The 17,923-nt window shown below is 45.8% G+C and overlaps 1 protein-coding gene across 3 annotated transcripts in view; it reads right to left on the bottom strand.

Annotated features, from left to right (window-relative positions):
- Positions 1–14,851, bottom strand: part of SORL1 (sortilin related receptor 1) — a 162,058-nt gene extending 147,207 nt beyond the window's left edge. Inside the window, exon 1 of one of the 3 annotated variants that reach the window (XM_019717776.3) lies at positions 14,373–14,851. In XM_019717776.3, the coding sequence (XP_019573335.3) occupies positions 14,373–14,648 (276 nt within the window). In that variant the 5' untranslated portion in view covers positions 14,649–14,851. Of the gene's footprint in view, positions 1–13,917; positions 14,099–14,372 lie in introns of those variants that run through there. The other 2 variants (XM_088800793.1, XM_074321522.2) reach the window with 2 other exon arrangements.
- Positions 14,852–17,923: the final 3,072 nt, after the last annotated feature.

The raw sequence follows: 17,923 nt of genomic DNA, 5'->3' as shown, positions 1-17,923 counted from the left end.
GAACACAGCACAAGGAGGACAAATAAGGCAATCTGGTTCATTTCTCTACCTCACTAGCAGTGAAATACAAAGAAGCATTTTTAAAATTCTACAGTGAAGTCTAAAACAAATATCCTGTCCTTCAACTGTGAGGTGAGGAAAGAGGCAGCTGCTAAATCCCCTGAACTACAAGACAGGCCTGAGGAAACCAAAGACAGACTCCTGAGGTCCAAGAATAACAAGGTTTTCTCCAATCATTCGTTTGCACAACCTAAATGCTAAGTATGCAAATCACCCCTCTGAGTCCCCTTTCAAGACTGTGTTCTCACTATATTTAGTAATTTCATTATCCTCCCTGGACTCTCCACCTCAGAAGGAGAGCTGAAATCTAGTTTAAGAGCTCCCTCCCTGCACAGAACCCCTGTTCATGGTGATACAGGAGAGCTAGCATGTCCCTAGGTAGACAGGGAGGTCCCTGGTGGAATAAACAAAGACAACCATATCCTAAAACTCCAGGTTTTGAAATCACTCCTTCGCTCCAGGACATAATGTAACAAGGTCTTGAGGTTAATCATAAAATTCATTTTGGCCTGACAAATGGAGCAGATCTGACAGATAAGAGTAGGTTACTTTGCTAATTCCTTCAGGATTGACAAGCAGAACAAACCTGGCAGGCGAATTTCATTAGAAGGTGCCAGTTCCCTTCTTCAAACAAGTTCCCTTCTTCAAACAGTTGCCCTTCCCCAAGCAGGCAAGGGAAGGTATAAAAGTAAAAGCTTTTGCCTCAGTCACAGGGCACCCCCATTCGAGACCCCCTCCCGCTCGGGAGATGCAACCTCTTCTCCTGCCTCTAATAAACGATCCTCTTTTTAAAACTTGTTGCCTCTCCCTGGTCTGTTTCCATTCTTCAGCTTCACGAGACACGATCCTGGCCCACACCCAGAAACTGCTGGCAGATCCAACATCACCCACATCAATGGAATCTCCATTTACTCATTTGACTTTTGTGTTTGCTCGACACTTCACCCACAGAACTCATGAACTATTATTTTTAACCTTTTAAACCGCAATTACTTTTGCACCAACCTAATACTCCGCCGTTAAAATCAGGCTGCCCATCTTACAGATCAGGGAGAATGACCTTAGGCTAAAAAAACTTTGCATTTCATTACAATCGCCTTACCTGGAGTCAAGAGCTCTCGAGAGATAGAACATACATACATACATACATACATAGGCGATAGATAGATGATAGATAGATAGATAGATAGATAGATAGATAGATAGATAGATAGATATAGACCCACACATACACAAACATGATTGCCTTTTCCTCTCTCTTTACCAAAAGTGTGATCATCCGACTTTCCTGGACTTACAATATCAGTTCATGGAGACATCTTTCTTACTGATTTTTGTCAGGTATAATCTATTCACCATTGACTTCTATGTGCCATTTCCTCCTGCTGAACCCCACTTTGTCATTTAGCAAATAGCATATTTTACTGTTCCAGGAGGGATCCCTATTTAAAAGAACCTGTGAAAAAGCTCTATCATGAAAATAATCACCCTTTAATTTTCCAGTTGGTAAATAAGAAACATAAGAAAATATTAGGGTTGGAAGGAAGGTCAGGGAACATCTAAAGCATCGTCCACATTTTGCAGATGAAGTGAAGCCCACAGGAAGAGTTACAGCTGGTCACCCACAGCACCTCACAACCCAGGGCCCAGGCAGGGCACACAGGCAGATAGAGAATAGCAAGACCCTTCACCAGGGTTAACTAGCTGCTAAGCACCCTGAGCCAGGACTCGCATTAGTGACCATTCGCCTACGAACCCGAAGCCACTTCTATGAGCTCTTTAGGATGGTTCCAGAACATCCACCTTCCTGGACTCTCCTCTTTGGCTCTGCAACTTCACCATGAATAGCCCCCAGCTCCTTCATTCAGCAAATATTTATTGAGCACTTACTATATACCAGACTACAAGTAGGTATCAGAAAACAGCAGACTTCCAGGGGTGGGTGGGGGAGAGAGTGTGGCTGCCATGAGAACAAGACCTGCAGCAAGAGCAGAGTAAAAGCCAAGAACAGGGAGGGACTCGTTAAGTCACATTTGAGAACTTAAAAGAAAACTAGTGCAGCCAGGAGAGCCAAGTCACATTAAACCAGGAGGTAGGTTTATATGAGATCTCTAAGTTTTGAAGGAGAAAAGAGAGTTCACAGCGAAACTCTGGCTGAAAGCAAAGCTTGCACTGGAATATTTACGAGAGGCAAATGTGCCACAGTATATCAGAGGCTTAGCTTTTAAGATTTACTAGCTGCCTAAATTTGGCTACATCACTTCATCTTTCTGAGCCTCAAGATACTCTTCTGTGGGGGCCTGCACAGTGGCTCAGGCAGTTGGAGCTCCGTGCTCCTAATGCCAAAGGCTGCCGATTCGATTCCCACATGGGCCAGTGGGGTCTCAACCACAAGGTTGCCGGTTCAACTCCTCCACTCCCACAAGGGATGGTGGGCTGTGCCCCCTGCAACTAACATAGGCAACTGGACCTGGAGCTGAGCTGCACCCTCCACAACTAAGGTTGAAAGGACAACAACTTGACCTGGAAAAAGACCAGGAAGTACACACTGTTCCCCAATAAAGTCCTGTTCCCCTTCCCCAATAAAATCTTTAAAAAAAAAAGAAGAAGAAGAAGAAGAAGAAGAAGAAGAAGAAGAAGAAGAAGAAGAAGAAGAAGAAGAAGAAGATACTCATCTGTGAAATGAGAGTAATGATCATTCTTAACCTTCCCACTTTTACAGGACCATTATAAGAATCAAATGCCATGTTATCCATAAATAGGTTTCATAAACTTCAAAATTCTAAGGTATTATTTCCTTCTGCTATTATATTCTTTTTACCAAAATAAGCCATTCTGACTATATCAAACTTAAAAGCTTCTGCACAGCAAAAGAAACCATCTGCAAAATAAAGAGGCCACCAACTAAATGGGAAAAGATTTTTGCAAACAGTGCCTCTGATAAGGGGCTAATATCCAGAATATACAAGGAACTCCTGCAACTCAACAACAAAAAAACAAACAACCCAATTGAAAAATGAACAGAGGACCTGAAGAGACATTTCTCCAAAGAGGACATACAAATGGCAAATAGACATATGAAAAAATGCTCAACATCACTAATCATCAGAGAAATGCAAATCAAAACCACAATGAGATATCACCTCACCCCAGTCAGAATGGCTATCATCAACAAGACAAATAGTAACAAGTGTTGGAGAGGCTGTGGAGAAAAAGGAACCCTCATCCACTGTTGGTGGGAATGCAGACTGGTGCAGCCGTTATGGAAGGCAGTGTGGAGGTTCCTCAAAAAATTACGAATAGAATTACCATATGACCCAGCAATCCCTCTCTGGGTATCTACCCAAAAAATCTGAAAACATTTATATATAAAGACACGTGTGCTCCAATGTTCATTGCAGCTTTGTTTACGGTGGCCAAGACATGGAAACAACCAAAATGTCCTTCGATAGATGAATGGATAAAGAAGCTGTGGTATATATACACAATGGAATACTATTCGGTGGTAAGAAAAGATGAAATAGGACCATTTATGACAACATGGATAGATCTTGAGATTATAATTCTAAGCGAAATAAATCAGATAGAAAAAGCAGAGAACCATATGATTTCACTGATATGTGGTATATAAACCAAAAACAACAAAACAAGACAAACAAATGAAAAATAAAAACTCACAGACACAGACAATAGTTTAGTGGTTACCAGAGGGTAAGGGGGTGGGGGTGGGGTGTGGGAGATGAGGGTAAAGGGGATCAAATATATGGTGATGGAAGGAGAACTGACTCTGGGTGGTGAACACACAATGGGATTTATAGATGATGTAATACAGAATTGTACACCTGAAATCTACATAACTTTACTAACAATTGTCACCCCCAATAAACTTTAATTAAAAAAAAAAAAAGCCATTCTTCACAAAATGGCTCCATTTGCAAAATGAACATGAGCAGCACCAGGGTTAGAACACTGAGGACTAAGAGCAATAACATACATGAAATGATGAAACACTGCACACGAGTCAAGCTCAAAACTCACTGCCAAGCATGGCACTCAAGGCGGCCTTCCTCTCACTCCACAGCCGAGCTCAGAAACCAGAAGAAACCCAACCTGCAGTTCCCAATGCCACCAGCACAATGGTGGCACTCATTTCTAGCACTTTCCTCACCCCCGCAAAGGGAAAGTATTTAAATATTACAACGCAGAACTGAAGACCTCAAAGCCATACCTTACCAGTGGCTTCTTTACCACACCATGAGGGAAGATAACGGAGAGGAGAAAGTACATCAAACCCAATAGCATGGCCTGTTTCTCAATAAACTGGATTACCCCTGAGCTCCGAGGTGGCAAGGCACCCTGCAGAAGCCCCGCAGGCACCCCTCTGCTAGCTTAACTCCTAGCTTGGCTCCGGCAAACCTGAGTGGATAACCCTTTCACCTCTATCCAACTCTCCATACCCACCCCTTCATCTTTCTCCTCCAAAGATTCAAGGCCTTGTTTCTGCAATAACCCTTCCATCACCATCAGCAGCAGCACACATTGCCAAATTCAGCAAACCACGTGCCCACTTAACAGCAGGATTTTTTTTTAACTATTCAGTGAGAGAACTTCAGGGAACTAAATGTATACAGATGAGGTAAGTTATAGGTACAGAGTTTCATGTTACTCAATTAACTGAGCACAGATTTAAAACATTTCAAGTCTCTTCCAAACACTGCCAGCTTCACAGGCCTCCGGCCCCACCCCCTGCAATCAGCAGGTTCCTCTTCTGAGCTCCTCAGGCAGCCAGCACCAGTCTTTCTTCCCAGGTCCCCAGGGCAGACCCACATGGAACTTTCTAGCATGTATCCCCTGGGTTAAGAGAGAAACAGGGTCCTTAACTATCCGGGCCCCTGCCCCATACATGGCTTATCTCATAGGAACCCACCTGAGTCTCCGCAGTGACAGTCCCTACATCAGACTTTCTCCCAAAGTTGCTTTTAACCCCAGCCCTCCATGCTAAATCAGATCATCCCAGGTTTTTTATAAATGCTTTTGGGCACAGAGGTTTCCTAACAGTTAAAAATTTCCTCATGACACTATTCAGCTCCCCAGCCAAGCAAGGCAGAATGGATCTCACTCACTACCAACTAACATGTAAGTCCCAATGCAGGACCCACTCATTGGTTCAAACCCACAGTTATTTCACATATGAATCATCCTAGGGGTGGCCTGGATGTCTCAGGTGGTTAGAGCGCAAGCTCTGAACAACAGGGTTGCCGGTTCGATTTCCACATGGGCCAGTGAGCTGTGCCCTCCACAACTAGACTGAAGGACAACGACTTGGACCTGATGGGCCCTGGAGAAACACACTGTTCCCCAATATTCCCCAATTAAATTTTTTTAAAAATACAGAAAATACTTTAACAACAGAAAAAAGAATCATCCTATGTTATTCTGATCCACAGTTATTTGGGGGAAGTGGGTTTCTACTCAACAGGCTGGTCTCTTTTCTAAATTAAGAGAAGCAATGTTAGTGACTTTCTTCATTTAAAAAACAATGGAGGGCTGCCTGGTGGCTCAGGCAGTTGGAGTTCCGTGCTCCTAATGCCAAAGGCTGTTGGTTCGATTCCCACATGGGCCAGTGGGCTCTCAACCACAAGGTTATTGTTTCGATTCGACTCACGCAGGGATGGTGGGCTGTGCCCCCTGCAAGGCACCTTGAGCTGAGCTGCCACTGAGCTCCCGGATGGCTCCGTCGGTTGGAGCACAGGCTCTCAGCCACAAGGTTGCCGGTTCGATTCCTCAACTCGCGCAAGGGACGGTGGGCTGCATGCGCCCCCTGCAACTAACAACGGCAACTGGACCTGGAGCTGAGCTGTGCCCTCCACAACTGGGATTGAAAGAACAACATGACTTGGAAAAAGTCCTGGAAGTGCACACTGTTCCCCAATAAAGTCCTGTTCCCCTTCCCCAATAAAACAAAAAAAATCTTTTAAAAAAAAAAAAAAATGGAGAGGGATGTAAACAGCACTTTGGCCCCTACATGGCATGAAAAGCATTTGCTATACACACATATCTTTTTATTGCTCTTGTCTGCCACTCAGATTTGGGACATAATCACATCAGTCTGCCTTTCTGAGAATTCCTAGTTGTGTTTTTAATCTAATTCAGGGGACTGGAGATAAATCATCGTGAAGGGTCCCAGTTTTCGCAGCCAAGAGCCTGCAGCGGCAGCAACAGCAATGCCATCCTAAGTTAAAGGGCCTGCGGGAAGCGAGGTTACATGCAGTGATGAAGACCACACGCCAGTGCTGTTTGTCTTCATGCCAGCCTGCAGGGTTGCAGGGATAAAAGACAGACCCAGCTATATGGAGGCACGTCAACAAGAGCACAGGAAGCACAGGGCAGGGCTGGGGAGATGACCCTGCTGTTAAAGCATTGTTTACATCTTTCACTGCTAAAGAGACCTGCAGGGTCTGCACAGCACCTCAGCAAAGACCGTACAAAGGGGCTGTCTGTGCAAGGCCACACCAGAAGTGAAAGCACAGAGGTCAGCCTTCATTGCCCACGTCACTGATGGAAGGTGGCAACTGTGCAGAGGAGCCCACCATGAGGAACACTGCACCCACTGCACCATTTACATCCCCCCGATGCATTCCTACCTAGGGAAAAAAGGCCACTGTCTCCTGCCACTCAGCTTGGCTTAGACTACAGCCCTTTACTCTTGGTTTCCCTCCTGTTTGTGGTGAAAACAAATGCAGGCCTCTGCTGTAACTACAGCTTCTCTCCTGGATAAAGTAGAGGTTGCTTACCATGGGGAAGAGGAGACCTCCCACAACCTGTGAAAGCTACACAGTCTAATACAGTAGACCAGGGCCACGTATGGCTATTTAAAATTAAATTTCAACTGATTAAAATTAAATAAAATAAATTCAATTCTTCAGTCCTACCAGCCACATTTCAAGTGCTCAACTGCCATATAATGCTAGTGGACACATTGCACAGCGCAGACACAAAATATTCCGAACACTGCAAAAAGATCTCTCAAAGATCTCATTATATTAGATCTGTCATGAGACCAGGAAGATAGTATCTTTCTTCCAGCTCTTGGCAAGTAGCAGTGATATGATCATGGCTGTTAACCATTATTAACAATTACCCAATGGATAACAGAATTTTGTAATTATTTTTAACTCACTATCGTGGCATGATTGTTATGAAGTCCTATTTTTATGGAACCCACCCCCAAATGCACAAAGCATTCCTCATTTTACAATTTAAAAAAAAAATTAGGGTCTCATAATAAATATGGTGAAACCCCAATCTTGATCTTGATCAGCAGCCCACCCTGTCTTCTCTGATTTATAGCATCATCAGCCACTTCAACACTAGGAGACTGCCCATGCCACTTCTTCGAAGGCCCAAGGTTCCCAGGTCGATAAACCAATAAATTAGGTCAAAATTAACTGTGGTTCATTTTAAAACAAGGGACATTGATTTTTTGCATCTATGTGGCTGTACTGAATATGCCACGTGCCAATGGATTCTGTCATAACTAGAGAATCCCTAGGAAAGTTCTGAGCTCACCAACAAAAAGAATGCCTTACCCCTGCAGGCCAGACCACTTTTGGAGAAATACTAATCCCAGAATATTCAAACCAAAAGGAAGTGAGTTCTCCTTTAGTTTCCACCACAACTAACTCTAAAAATAAAAATAAAAAATGGAGAACAGGCCAATGGAATACCTCAGCTTTAATACATCAACTATCAATGATCTGTATCTGAATTATTGTCAAAAATTCTGAACTCCAAACTCAGTTTCCCTGAGCACATTTATGCCAGCCATTTACTCAAAAATACAAACTCATTTTAATATTTGCCTGAGCAAAACTTATTAAGAAAAGTAAGCTGATGTTTTACAATAAAGACAAATAAATACACAGCAAAGACAAATAGGTTATTTTTGGGATTACCTGCTCCCCCGATTATTAAAATGTTTCTGTGTGGACAGTACTTGCAAGCATGGCTTCATCTATCTCTGCCCTTGGGACTAAACAATGACAACAGAAAGATGGCTGTCATCTCTAAGGAGGAGCAGACCAAAATATGGCAATGAAATGTTCCTACAACATCCATTTTTTGCTTCAGGATGTCAGTCTCTATTAGGATCCGCCTCCTGGATCCCAGGTATCAAGGCAATTTATTAAGCATACCATTAACTTCATTTTACAGACTACGAAAAAACATTCTTGAAAAGAACACAAATTAAAACCAAGATCCATGCTCTCTATATTCCGGTGTTCTCCAAATCTGGGCTCTATAGTCTCTAGGGAACTGCTCTCCAGCGTGTTTCCAAGTTATGAGAAAGCTACATAGTGCTGCTCTCCTAGCCAACAGGAACTCTCCAAGTGGAACGAGAATGAGTTTTCTTTCACCCGGCCCGGAGAAAATGTGGCAACGTATTTTATGCTATGACACTTCAGGTAACTCCCTTCCTACTGACATAATGTCATAAATATGTTTTGGAGCTAGAGTTAATCTCATTATTCATGATATCAGGGGCTAAGGATAACAGAAAGCCACCAAAATTTCATGTTTCAAATTTTATGTACATATATGAGGTGTGATCAAGAAATATGGTGAGGGCCGGCCCGGTGGCTCAGGCGGTTAGAGCTCCGTGCTCCTAACTCCGAAGGCTGCCGGTTCGATTCCCACATGGGCCAGTGGGCTCTCAACCACAAGGTTGCCAGTTCAATTCCTCGACTCCCGCAAGGGATGGTGGGCAGCGCCCCCTGCAACTAAAATTGAACACGGCACCTTGAGCTGAGCTGCCGCTGAGCTCCCGGATGGCTCAGTTGGTTGGAGCCTGTCCTCTCAACCACATGGTTGCCGGTTCGACTCCCGCAAGGGATGGTGGGCTGTGCCCCCTGCAACTAGCAACGGCAACTGGACCTGGAGCTGAGCTGCGCCCTCCACAACTAAGACTGAAAGAACAACAACTTGAAGCTGAACAGAACCCCCCACAACTAAGATTGAAAGGACAACAATTTCACCATTGTTCCCCAATAAAAGTCCTGTTCCCCTTCCCCAATAAATAAAAAAAATCTTAAAAAAAAAAAAAAAAAAAGAAATATGGTGAATGCTGCTGCCGAGTGCCATCCAATGGAAAGGCAGGGATCTTCAATAGGGAAAGCAGCACGTGGCACCTTAGTAACAGTGTTTGACAAGTTTCAACTTGTTCGATGCAGTCAGCTGGGTATGAGCTACGGTTGAGACAAGGTGTGTTTTAAAGCGTGCTGTAAATCATCCTCCATTATGACAACGCTCCATGTCACACATCGCTTCTAGTACAGCAATTTCTGTCAAACAAAAACATTACAGTGTGTCCTCATCCAACTCATTCACCAGATCTGCCACTGTGAGACCTTTGGTTCTTCCCCAAAATCAAAATGATTCAGGACGTGGAGGCAGCCACGACAGTGCAACTAAAAACACGAAGGAGGACGTCCAGAACTGCTTCAGAAAGTGGCAAGAACGATGGGGTAAGTGTGTTCGAAGCGAGGGGAAGTATTTTGAGGGGGATTAATGGCAATGCATCTTTTACTGGAATTTTTTTTAAATTTAAACATTCACCGTATTTTTTGATCACACCTCGTATGTTATATATGCATAGAATATTTCTGTAAGGATATACAAAAATCTGATGACAGTGGTTGCCAACTGGGAAAGAGCACTGGGTGAATGGTGGACACGAGAGGGAAGGAAATTTACTTCTCACTACATACTCTTTTGTACAAATTTTGTATTGTAAACGGATATTACTTACTGAAGGCTAAAGAAACAAATTGGAAGGCTTTTCATTTCATCCATTTAATTCTCCATCTCCTCACTCCCATCTGTCCCCTTTTCTTCTCATTCTCTCCACCTCTTAAAGCCTCCACCCACCATGCCCCAAGACAAGCAAGCCATTAATCAACTAAACAGTGGCCAGAGACTGAGCAAAGAACTGCATGCAATAAGGAGATGCCAAATATAACCAGGAAGTTTTTCAAGGTCACATCCCTTATCAAGCCAACCCAACATGCCATGCAACTCTTCACCTACTTAGAAGCCAACTTGAAACAACAAATGCTTTGCCTCCTCATCGTTTGGAAGCATACAGGTCAAACATCCTAACTTCAGAGTCAACCAACCAATTATTTCCCAAGCAAGTGTATCGTGCAAGAATCTACCCCAAAGAGAATTAGAGCTAAACAGTATTTCACCCCCTAAAGGAGGCTCTTTGTCCCGGGACCTTGTGCTGTAACAGACACTTTATTTTCAGTCTCAAATCAGGACACTGAATACTCCCTGGCCTCTAAAAAGAAGGAATTACTAAGAGACAGCTCATTGGAAGGAAAATAAACCTGTAAATCCTGTTAGGCTTTGCGCCTCATTCCAAAGGATTTTTCCCCAAAACAATACGATTAGCAATAAATACCATGAGAGCCCTAAAAGGGAGGATTCTATGCAACAAAATCCCAGCTCATCGTTCAAAATCACCCCCAGGATAGCACAGGAAAATCAGGGCTTCACTATTGACCATCCTCACCACCAAGGGAGCCAACTCTTTTTCACCCTCAATTTGTGAGCTCACCACATGCCTCCCTATAAATGCCTTTTCTGGATGTGCTACCTATCCTCCAGGCCTCTCTTCTTCCAGGTGTGCAGTAGGTCCACAAATATTCCTTAAGGGTCTCCCAAGTGTCAGGGACACAGAGAAGAGAAAGACATGATCCATGCTCTCAAGGAGCAAATAAGGAGATGCGACAGTTAAACAAGTATAACACAAGGTTGTATCTGAGCTCAAAAGAACTCTTCCCACTAAAGCCTGGTTACTATTAGGAGGTACTCCTTAGATGCTGAAGAGTGTAAGGGTTTTCCAGGCAAAGACAAGAGTGGGGAAAACCACCTCAGGCAGAGGAAAAGACAAGTATGATGGCACAGAGGCATGGAGCTGACAAAATCATCAGAAAGAAATTTTGTGTGGCAAGAATTATGGAATTCCCCCCTTCTTGGACTTGGCCTTTTTTAGAAGGGGCTCAACTTCCAAACTTTGAACTTGGGAAGGAAAGTCCTAATATCTGATAGCGGATAGCTCTCACCACTATTACCGTATTTCATTATCACAAACATGCCTCTAAGGAGTCATGGCAGAACCCACTCTCCCACACTACAAAACATGAGGAAGAATATAGTCAAATAACCATTAGTCCATCGGTTAGTGGAGCTGGAGAAAAAGGACTGACTACAACACAAGGCTCTTTCTCAGATGCAGAATATCCAGGCAAAAGCCCTCCTTGCTCGTCTCCCTGAAGCTGGTGACCTTAACAGAACCCGCAGGGCTTCTTCGTTCAGACAGCTTCTGCTTCCAGCCTTAATCTGTACTGCCAGGCATCCTCTTAACCTCATTCAGAGGTCAGAGGGCAAGAAGCTGCAGAGTGCTGGAGCCCACTGAACCCTTATCACTCCATCTCCAATGCCCTCCCATGTCATACAACACACTAACACCCACCCACTGTAGAGTTGTGACTGGTTTATTGTATCCATGTTTACTTGTTCCTATTTGGTACATTCACATGCCTGTACTTGCATCTGCAAATTTAAGGAGTCCTTAAATTGTAAGCTTTCTGAAAGCAGGGATGAAATATTCCCCACTCCCATCTCTACATAACACCACCCTCGATTCAAGCAATACTACTGAAAAGCATCACAATTCCATAAGTTTAAAATTAAAGGGAGGGAATACAAAGTGGAACTTGGCTTAGCGCTAGAAGTAGGATGGCCATATAATTTATAGTCCACATCTGACACGTTTGAGAGTGAAGGAAGCACTTTCATAACCAGCAGGGACAACTTATAAACCAGGTCTGTCCCAGGGAAAACAGGCAAATGGTCACCTTTGCTCTAGCAAAGGTCATTCCAAATAGATGTGAATTACTCCAGAGCTCCAAGAGGGGCAGGGCAGGCTAAGCCCCTTCAGTCACTGATTCCTATTGTTTGCAGTCTGAAGGGTCTGCACCAGATGGTGCTCGTAGCAGGAAGCCCAGTGGCAGGAAGTTCTTCCTTCTATCTAACACAAATCCTTAAAGATTCAAATTAATCCCACTTTTATTAACCTCGGGGCAACAGAGGACAATGGCATAGGAAAGCAGCCTCAGAAAACAAAAAACACTGCCCTGTGTCCTCACTTTTGGTAGAAATTCCTTGTTATTTGTTGGAATGTTAGTTCTCCATCTTTCAATGATACCAAACTCAATTTGGCTGGTTCAGGAATATAAATGCTGAAGGTTTTGGGGTCACTCTCAATGAGAACACAGGTCATCTTTAACTTGTTCCAAATCCCCAGGAACTTTCAGAAACCAAACTCAAGGCAGAAATGGCATCTGTGTGCTAACTTTTGAGACCAGAAAGCTCTTCCCTCAGCCAAAACTATAGATGCAGGGGCGCTGAGCTCTGGAAGGGACTGTCTCCTACTCTCAGCGCCCAGAGAGCTGATTCAAGCCCACTGCAGAGTGGCCTCCCTGGGAAGACTCAATAGACAAGGGAGCCTCTTTTTCTCCTTCCCTCTCCATCAGGATGCTGGCATCCCCGTTGAGAGCCAGGACCTTGCTGACTTCTTTTCAACAATATGAAAAAGAAGTTTCAGATGGGGATAGCGAGGGGAACACGGATCTGAACTCAGAAGGGAACTGATAAGGAAGGCTCCAGCAGCCCATGCCCACCAGCAGCCCATGCCCACCGGCAGCCCATGCCCACCGGCAGCCCATGCCCACCGGCAGTTCCATGCCCACCGGCAGCCCATGCCCACCGGCAGCCCATGCCCACCAGCAGTTCCATGCCCACTGGCACAAGCTCATGCCCAAGAGTTGATGATGGATGGAAGTCAAAAGCTCCCACCCACTCATCACCATCCCTCCCCCTTTATAGCCATATATATATACTTATAAGAGTTAAAAGGAGGTATTTAAGAAGCGTTGTATAAAGACGGCAACTATTTGATCACCCAAAGGTCACTGAGACACTGCAGACAAAAGCCACAGAGCAGTCAAAACTGTCCCATGTGACCTTGGGTTAGTCACTTCACCTTCCACAGCCTTGGTTTCTTCATCACCAAAATGACACGATAGAGTAAGATGGTTTATAAGGTTCTTCCTGGCTCCAAGGGTGGAACATTTAACTCTATATGATATCCTGAAGAAATGGCTAAAGGAAAATCAGTGAAGAGAGGCAAAACTCAGACTGATCTTTTAGTTTCTACTTTAAAAGGGAATATTTTGACTAGAAATCATTCAATTTACCACCCTCAATGGTCCCACTTTTTCTCCCCCACTGACCTTCCAGTTTTGCTGATGTCAATCTTAACAGCAGGGCTGGGGGATCTTATAAAGCAATTAACACTGACAAATTAATTTTGCCAATGCTGATCCTAACCACAAACTCGGTGTGCAATTCCACGCAGTAAGCTCCGCCATAAAAGTGAAATTCATACTTATAATCTAATAAACCCATTGCCTGGATAGAAATAAATCACTTACAGAATAATAATGCCCACTAAATTCTTGCCATCTTTCAAATCCCCAAGTGTCACGAGAGATATTCCTGTCCAAAATAAAGTCAGTATCTTGAAGAGGAGGTGGAATGAATAGAATCAATCTCTCTCTCTCTCTCTCTCTCTCTCTCTCTCTCTCTCTCTCTCTCTCTCTCTCTCTCTCTCTCCCCCCCTCACACACAAACACACACACATACACACACACACAATTCAGCCCTTAGGCACACACATATATACACCCCTCTTGACTATATCAAGATAGTCATGCTTTCCAGTTCGCTCACCTTAATCGTAGTTAAAAACGGTAAGTGTGGAAACCCCTTCCTCTTAATGTTCTGTGTCAATGTGCTGTAACTGCGGGGTGCTCCTCTCTACTGCGAACTGACGATACACTAAAGAAAGCCCATTTTTTTAATCCACACGTAAAATGAAGCTGCACCCCCTCCTATGCCTACCCTAAACTACACGGGTCAACACTCACCCTGGGGAAATATACACTGCACCCTGCCAGCTACCTGGAATACGTTTGCTAAAATCGACAGGAAGAAGAAAAAATCAATGCAATTCAAGTGCTGACGGTTGTACTGGGGCGGGGGGGGGGGGGGGGGGGCAGCCGCAAATGCAAGCCGGGAAGTCCCCAGTGGTGCTTGCACCTGGGAGGTGACTGCTAATGATGGATCCTGGGGTGAGGAAGTGCAGAAAGAGCAAAGGATTGAAAGACGGGTTGCAAATTGCTCACCTGTCCATACACCTTGATGGGCTCCGGCTGCAGAGCAGCGCTCCGTCTCCTCCGGAGCGGTTTCTCGTCCGCCCCCCGGGTGTCCCCGCGCGCCCACAGCCGCAGCTCTCGCGGGTCGCCCTGCACCACGAGGAAGCCCTGGTCCTGGGGCAAAGGCGGGCGGTTGCTGTGCAGCGTCTGCGTCCAGACCTCGCAGAGAGCCCCGGGCGGCAGCAGCGCGACCAGGGTGAATAGGAATGGGAGTCGCGACTCCCTCCTGCTGCTCCGTGTCGCCATGTTCAGGCGAACGCTACTGCAGGTGGCGCCGCCGCCAGGAGAGAATGTGCAGCGCGAGACCGAGAGAGCGGCGGGACCGGGGCCGCGCACGCCGCTCCCGGAGCTTCCAGGCCGCCCGCGCTGCTCCACGCCGCCCCGCTGCGCCGGTCGCAGCAGCCGCCCCGGGCTGGGTCTGCTCCGCTCAGCGCAGCGCTGTCACGTGTGAGGCCCGCAGCCGCGTCCCCTTCGCGTACTTTCTCCGCTCCACGGCCTCAGCGGCGACTCCGGCCCCTCCTCCGCCCGGGGATGGGGAAATGAAGGCAGCCAGCGCTCGCGAGGGTGCGTCCCCTTCCCCACCGCGGGCACACCTAGTCGTCCACCCTGCAGCAGTCAAGAGTTGTGTGGAGCACCCTTGTGTCCTCCGGGGTTCGTTGTCTCCTGTGCCGGGTCGTGTCGAGGTCGTCCAAAGCTGTGATCTGTCTCTCCTTTCTGACTGCACAGCCCCTGGCCTAGCCACACGACCACTGCCACCGCCCCCTGCTGCATCCCCACCTCCAACTGAGAGCTAAGAGCCAAACAAAATTAGCTCAGAGAACACAGAGGGCACTTGAGAGTCCAGATGAACCTGCCCCATTGTGAAACTCAAGAGTGTCAAATACTCGGGGCCCCAAAATGTACCTAAAGTGGCCGCAGCCACACACACACACACACACACACACACACACACACACACACACACACACACGGCCCCAGCCCAGTGGTTTGTTCGTGACCCCTCCAGGGTGACCAAGTGCGAAGCTATTCGACCTCAGCCGCAAAATGGGCATATATGCCAGTCCCTTCAGCCTGCAACCAACACCACCACTTGGAGTCCTCTACCCAAGGATGTAAAGCTTGCCACTGAAGGCAGACACCCAAGGAGTGGGGAAGACACACTTTAACCCTGAATTCAGTTGAAGATCCAGACCCCTTGAACCACCAGAGAAAACGTCTGCGGTTGGAAATGCTGAGGCACAACCAAGGGAAATATTTTTTGCAGGTTTGTGGGAGCAGCCAAAGCATATCCACTGTGGTCTTCTCTATCTCATTTTATGCTTCACTGTGCTCTGGACTCCTGGTTTTTTATAAGATTAAAAAGCAGGTCTGAAGGACAGACTACTTCCATAGTTGAATACAAGCCCTTGGTTTAGATAGAGGAGGGGATGGTCAGTTCAGTTCCCCCAAAATGCTCCTTGTCCTCAATAAACCACTGTAGGTTGATTCCTACCTCTTCTCTCACTAGTATGCTCCAGTTAGTTGAGCAGAGCTGCCTTCCCCTACCTAGTACCACTGGTGATAAACTGCCAAAGGAGGGACAGCCTTTCCTCACCTTAAATCCAGCATTCTATCACTCTCCCCGACTCCATGACAGACTTGCTGGGGACCTGGCCTCGGGTTCTGCAGTCCCCACTTCCTCCCACCTTCCCTTTTCTCCCCCAGTTTTTCTGTACATCTTAGCATAATCATAGAACCACCCAGTTCTCCCCTCCAGGCAAATTGCTTATCCTCTGGGAAAGTCACTGAACCACTGCCAGCTCCTTCTTCCAATCTAAACCAGCGCCATCTTGTCAAGTATCACCTTACCAGGAGTGGACCACCCTGTGGCCTCCCAAGACCAGCAGCAAAGACACTTGTACCCCCATGTAACCCCCAAGGGAAAATGGGAGGAACAAGGCTAGGATCAGAACACCCTGTAGATGATTCAATTATTGTTTTTTTTCAATACATATTTAAAGGAAACTTTTCTACAAAAGCAAGTGTCAGTCCCCACGGAAAACAGAGGCACGTGTTCCTGAAGTGTGGATTTGAAGATAAGGAAGCTTTGCCCACACAAACTGCTGGCTTTAGGGTCCGGTAGCAATTTGCAGGGAAGGATTAATAGGGCAGGGCCAGCTACTTGCTGATTTTAATTTTGATTTGCAGCTTTGATGCTGGAGAACTGGCAAGAATTCTCAAACATGGTTAATTGACTCCTTGAAAGCCCTCCTCTGTATTCATTATCTGCATTCCAAGCCACTCTCAGGTGGATAATCCGCAAACCCTGAGGCTGTGTGTGCCTTATAAGCACATGGACTGGTGGAAAGCACAGAATTTTGAGTCAGAAGGTCCACTTTGTAACTTTGGAGACTTAGCCAAATAACCTCTCCAAGTTTTCATTTTTTTTATCTGCAAAATAAACCTATTACACAGGATTGCTGGGAGTATCAGATGAGATAATGTGTATAAAGTAAAATCATTGTGAAGGCCCCAGATAGGAGTATTGTATGCAGATGGCATTGGAGACATGGATTCTAGTCCTGGCTTTGCAACCAAGTTACTGTGTGATTTTCGTCCTGGTTATCTCGCCTCTCTTGGCATTGGTTTCTTCACATATGAAATGAAAAGACACCTTGTAGCCCTGATTGTTCCCCACCCCCTTCAGGACACCCAACCTGGGCATGAAATTGCAGCAGCCACAGGAGAGGCCACTCAGGACAACGGTTGGAGTTGAATTGTGCAATTGAGCCAAGTGTTCCTCCTAGCTTCAAAACCAGATCTAAATTGTAAACAAGCCACCACTTCCTCCAAAAGTAACATCAGGTTGGCGTGGGAATATAGACAGACAGAAGGCAGTACCCCATCCCCCTCTTCCCCAACCTGTGCGGTCTTGCTCTTGATGCTGCCCAACTTTATAGGAAAATTAACATGCACAGGAATTTAATACTAGACTCACAGCTGTGTATAAAAAGGTCTTGAGCCTATTGTCAGACTTCGAATTGCCTTCCTCTGTCCTGCCCATCCTAGGCCATCCTGAGCTAGGACTGGAGATGGGGCTAGGGGAAAACCACTCAGAGCTCAGAGTATCCCACATTTTCATCCAGATTGAGTCACTTTTAAAATAGCAACAAGGCCAGCAGTGAAGAAAAGGGGAAATAAATCCCAAAAGCCTGACTGGATTTCTTTCTGTTCTTTCTCCTTTCACGGCCTTCCCAGATGTTGGGATCATTCTACTTACCCTCCCCCCAGCCCCTGGCTTGACAACTTCTATTCATCCTTCAGATTCCAAGAGGCCTCCCTCTGCATCTAGCCCAGCTTACATCCCCTGGCTTTAAGGCTCTAAGACCCCTGCAGTTTTTGATAGTCTCTGGTCACATGACCTATTTAACCCCATCGTCCTCTTAAACTACAAGCAGCAGGAGGTCAACAGGTTTGTCTTGCCCACATCTATGTTCCCAGTGCCCAGCATAATCCTGGCATATGGTAGGTGCTCTGTGATA

The sequence above is a fragment of the Rhinolophus sinicus genome, chromosome 9 (assembly GCF_057876585.1).
Source record: "Rhinolophus sinicus isolate RSI-liver-muscle chromosome 9, RSI-T2T, whole genome shotgun sequence".
Taxonomy (NCBI): Eukaryota; Metazoa; Chordata; class Mammalia; order Chiroptera; family Rhinolophidae; genus Rhinolophus; species Rhinolophus sinicus.
Note: the sequence above shows the minus strand (reverse complement) of the source record. Positions and strands in the feature narration are given on the sequence as shown.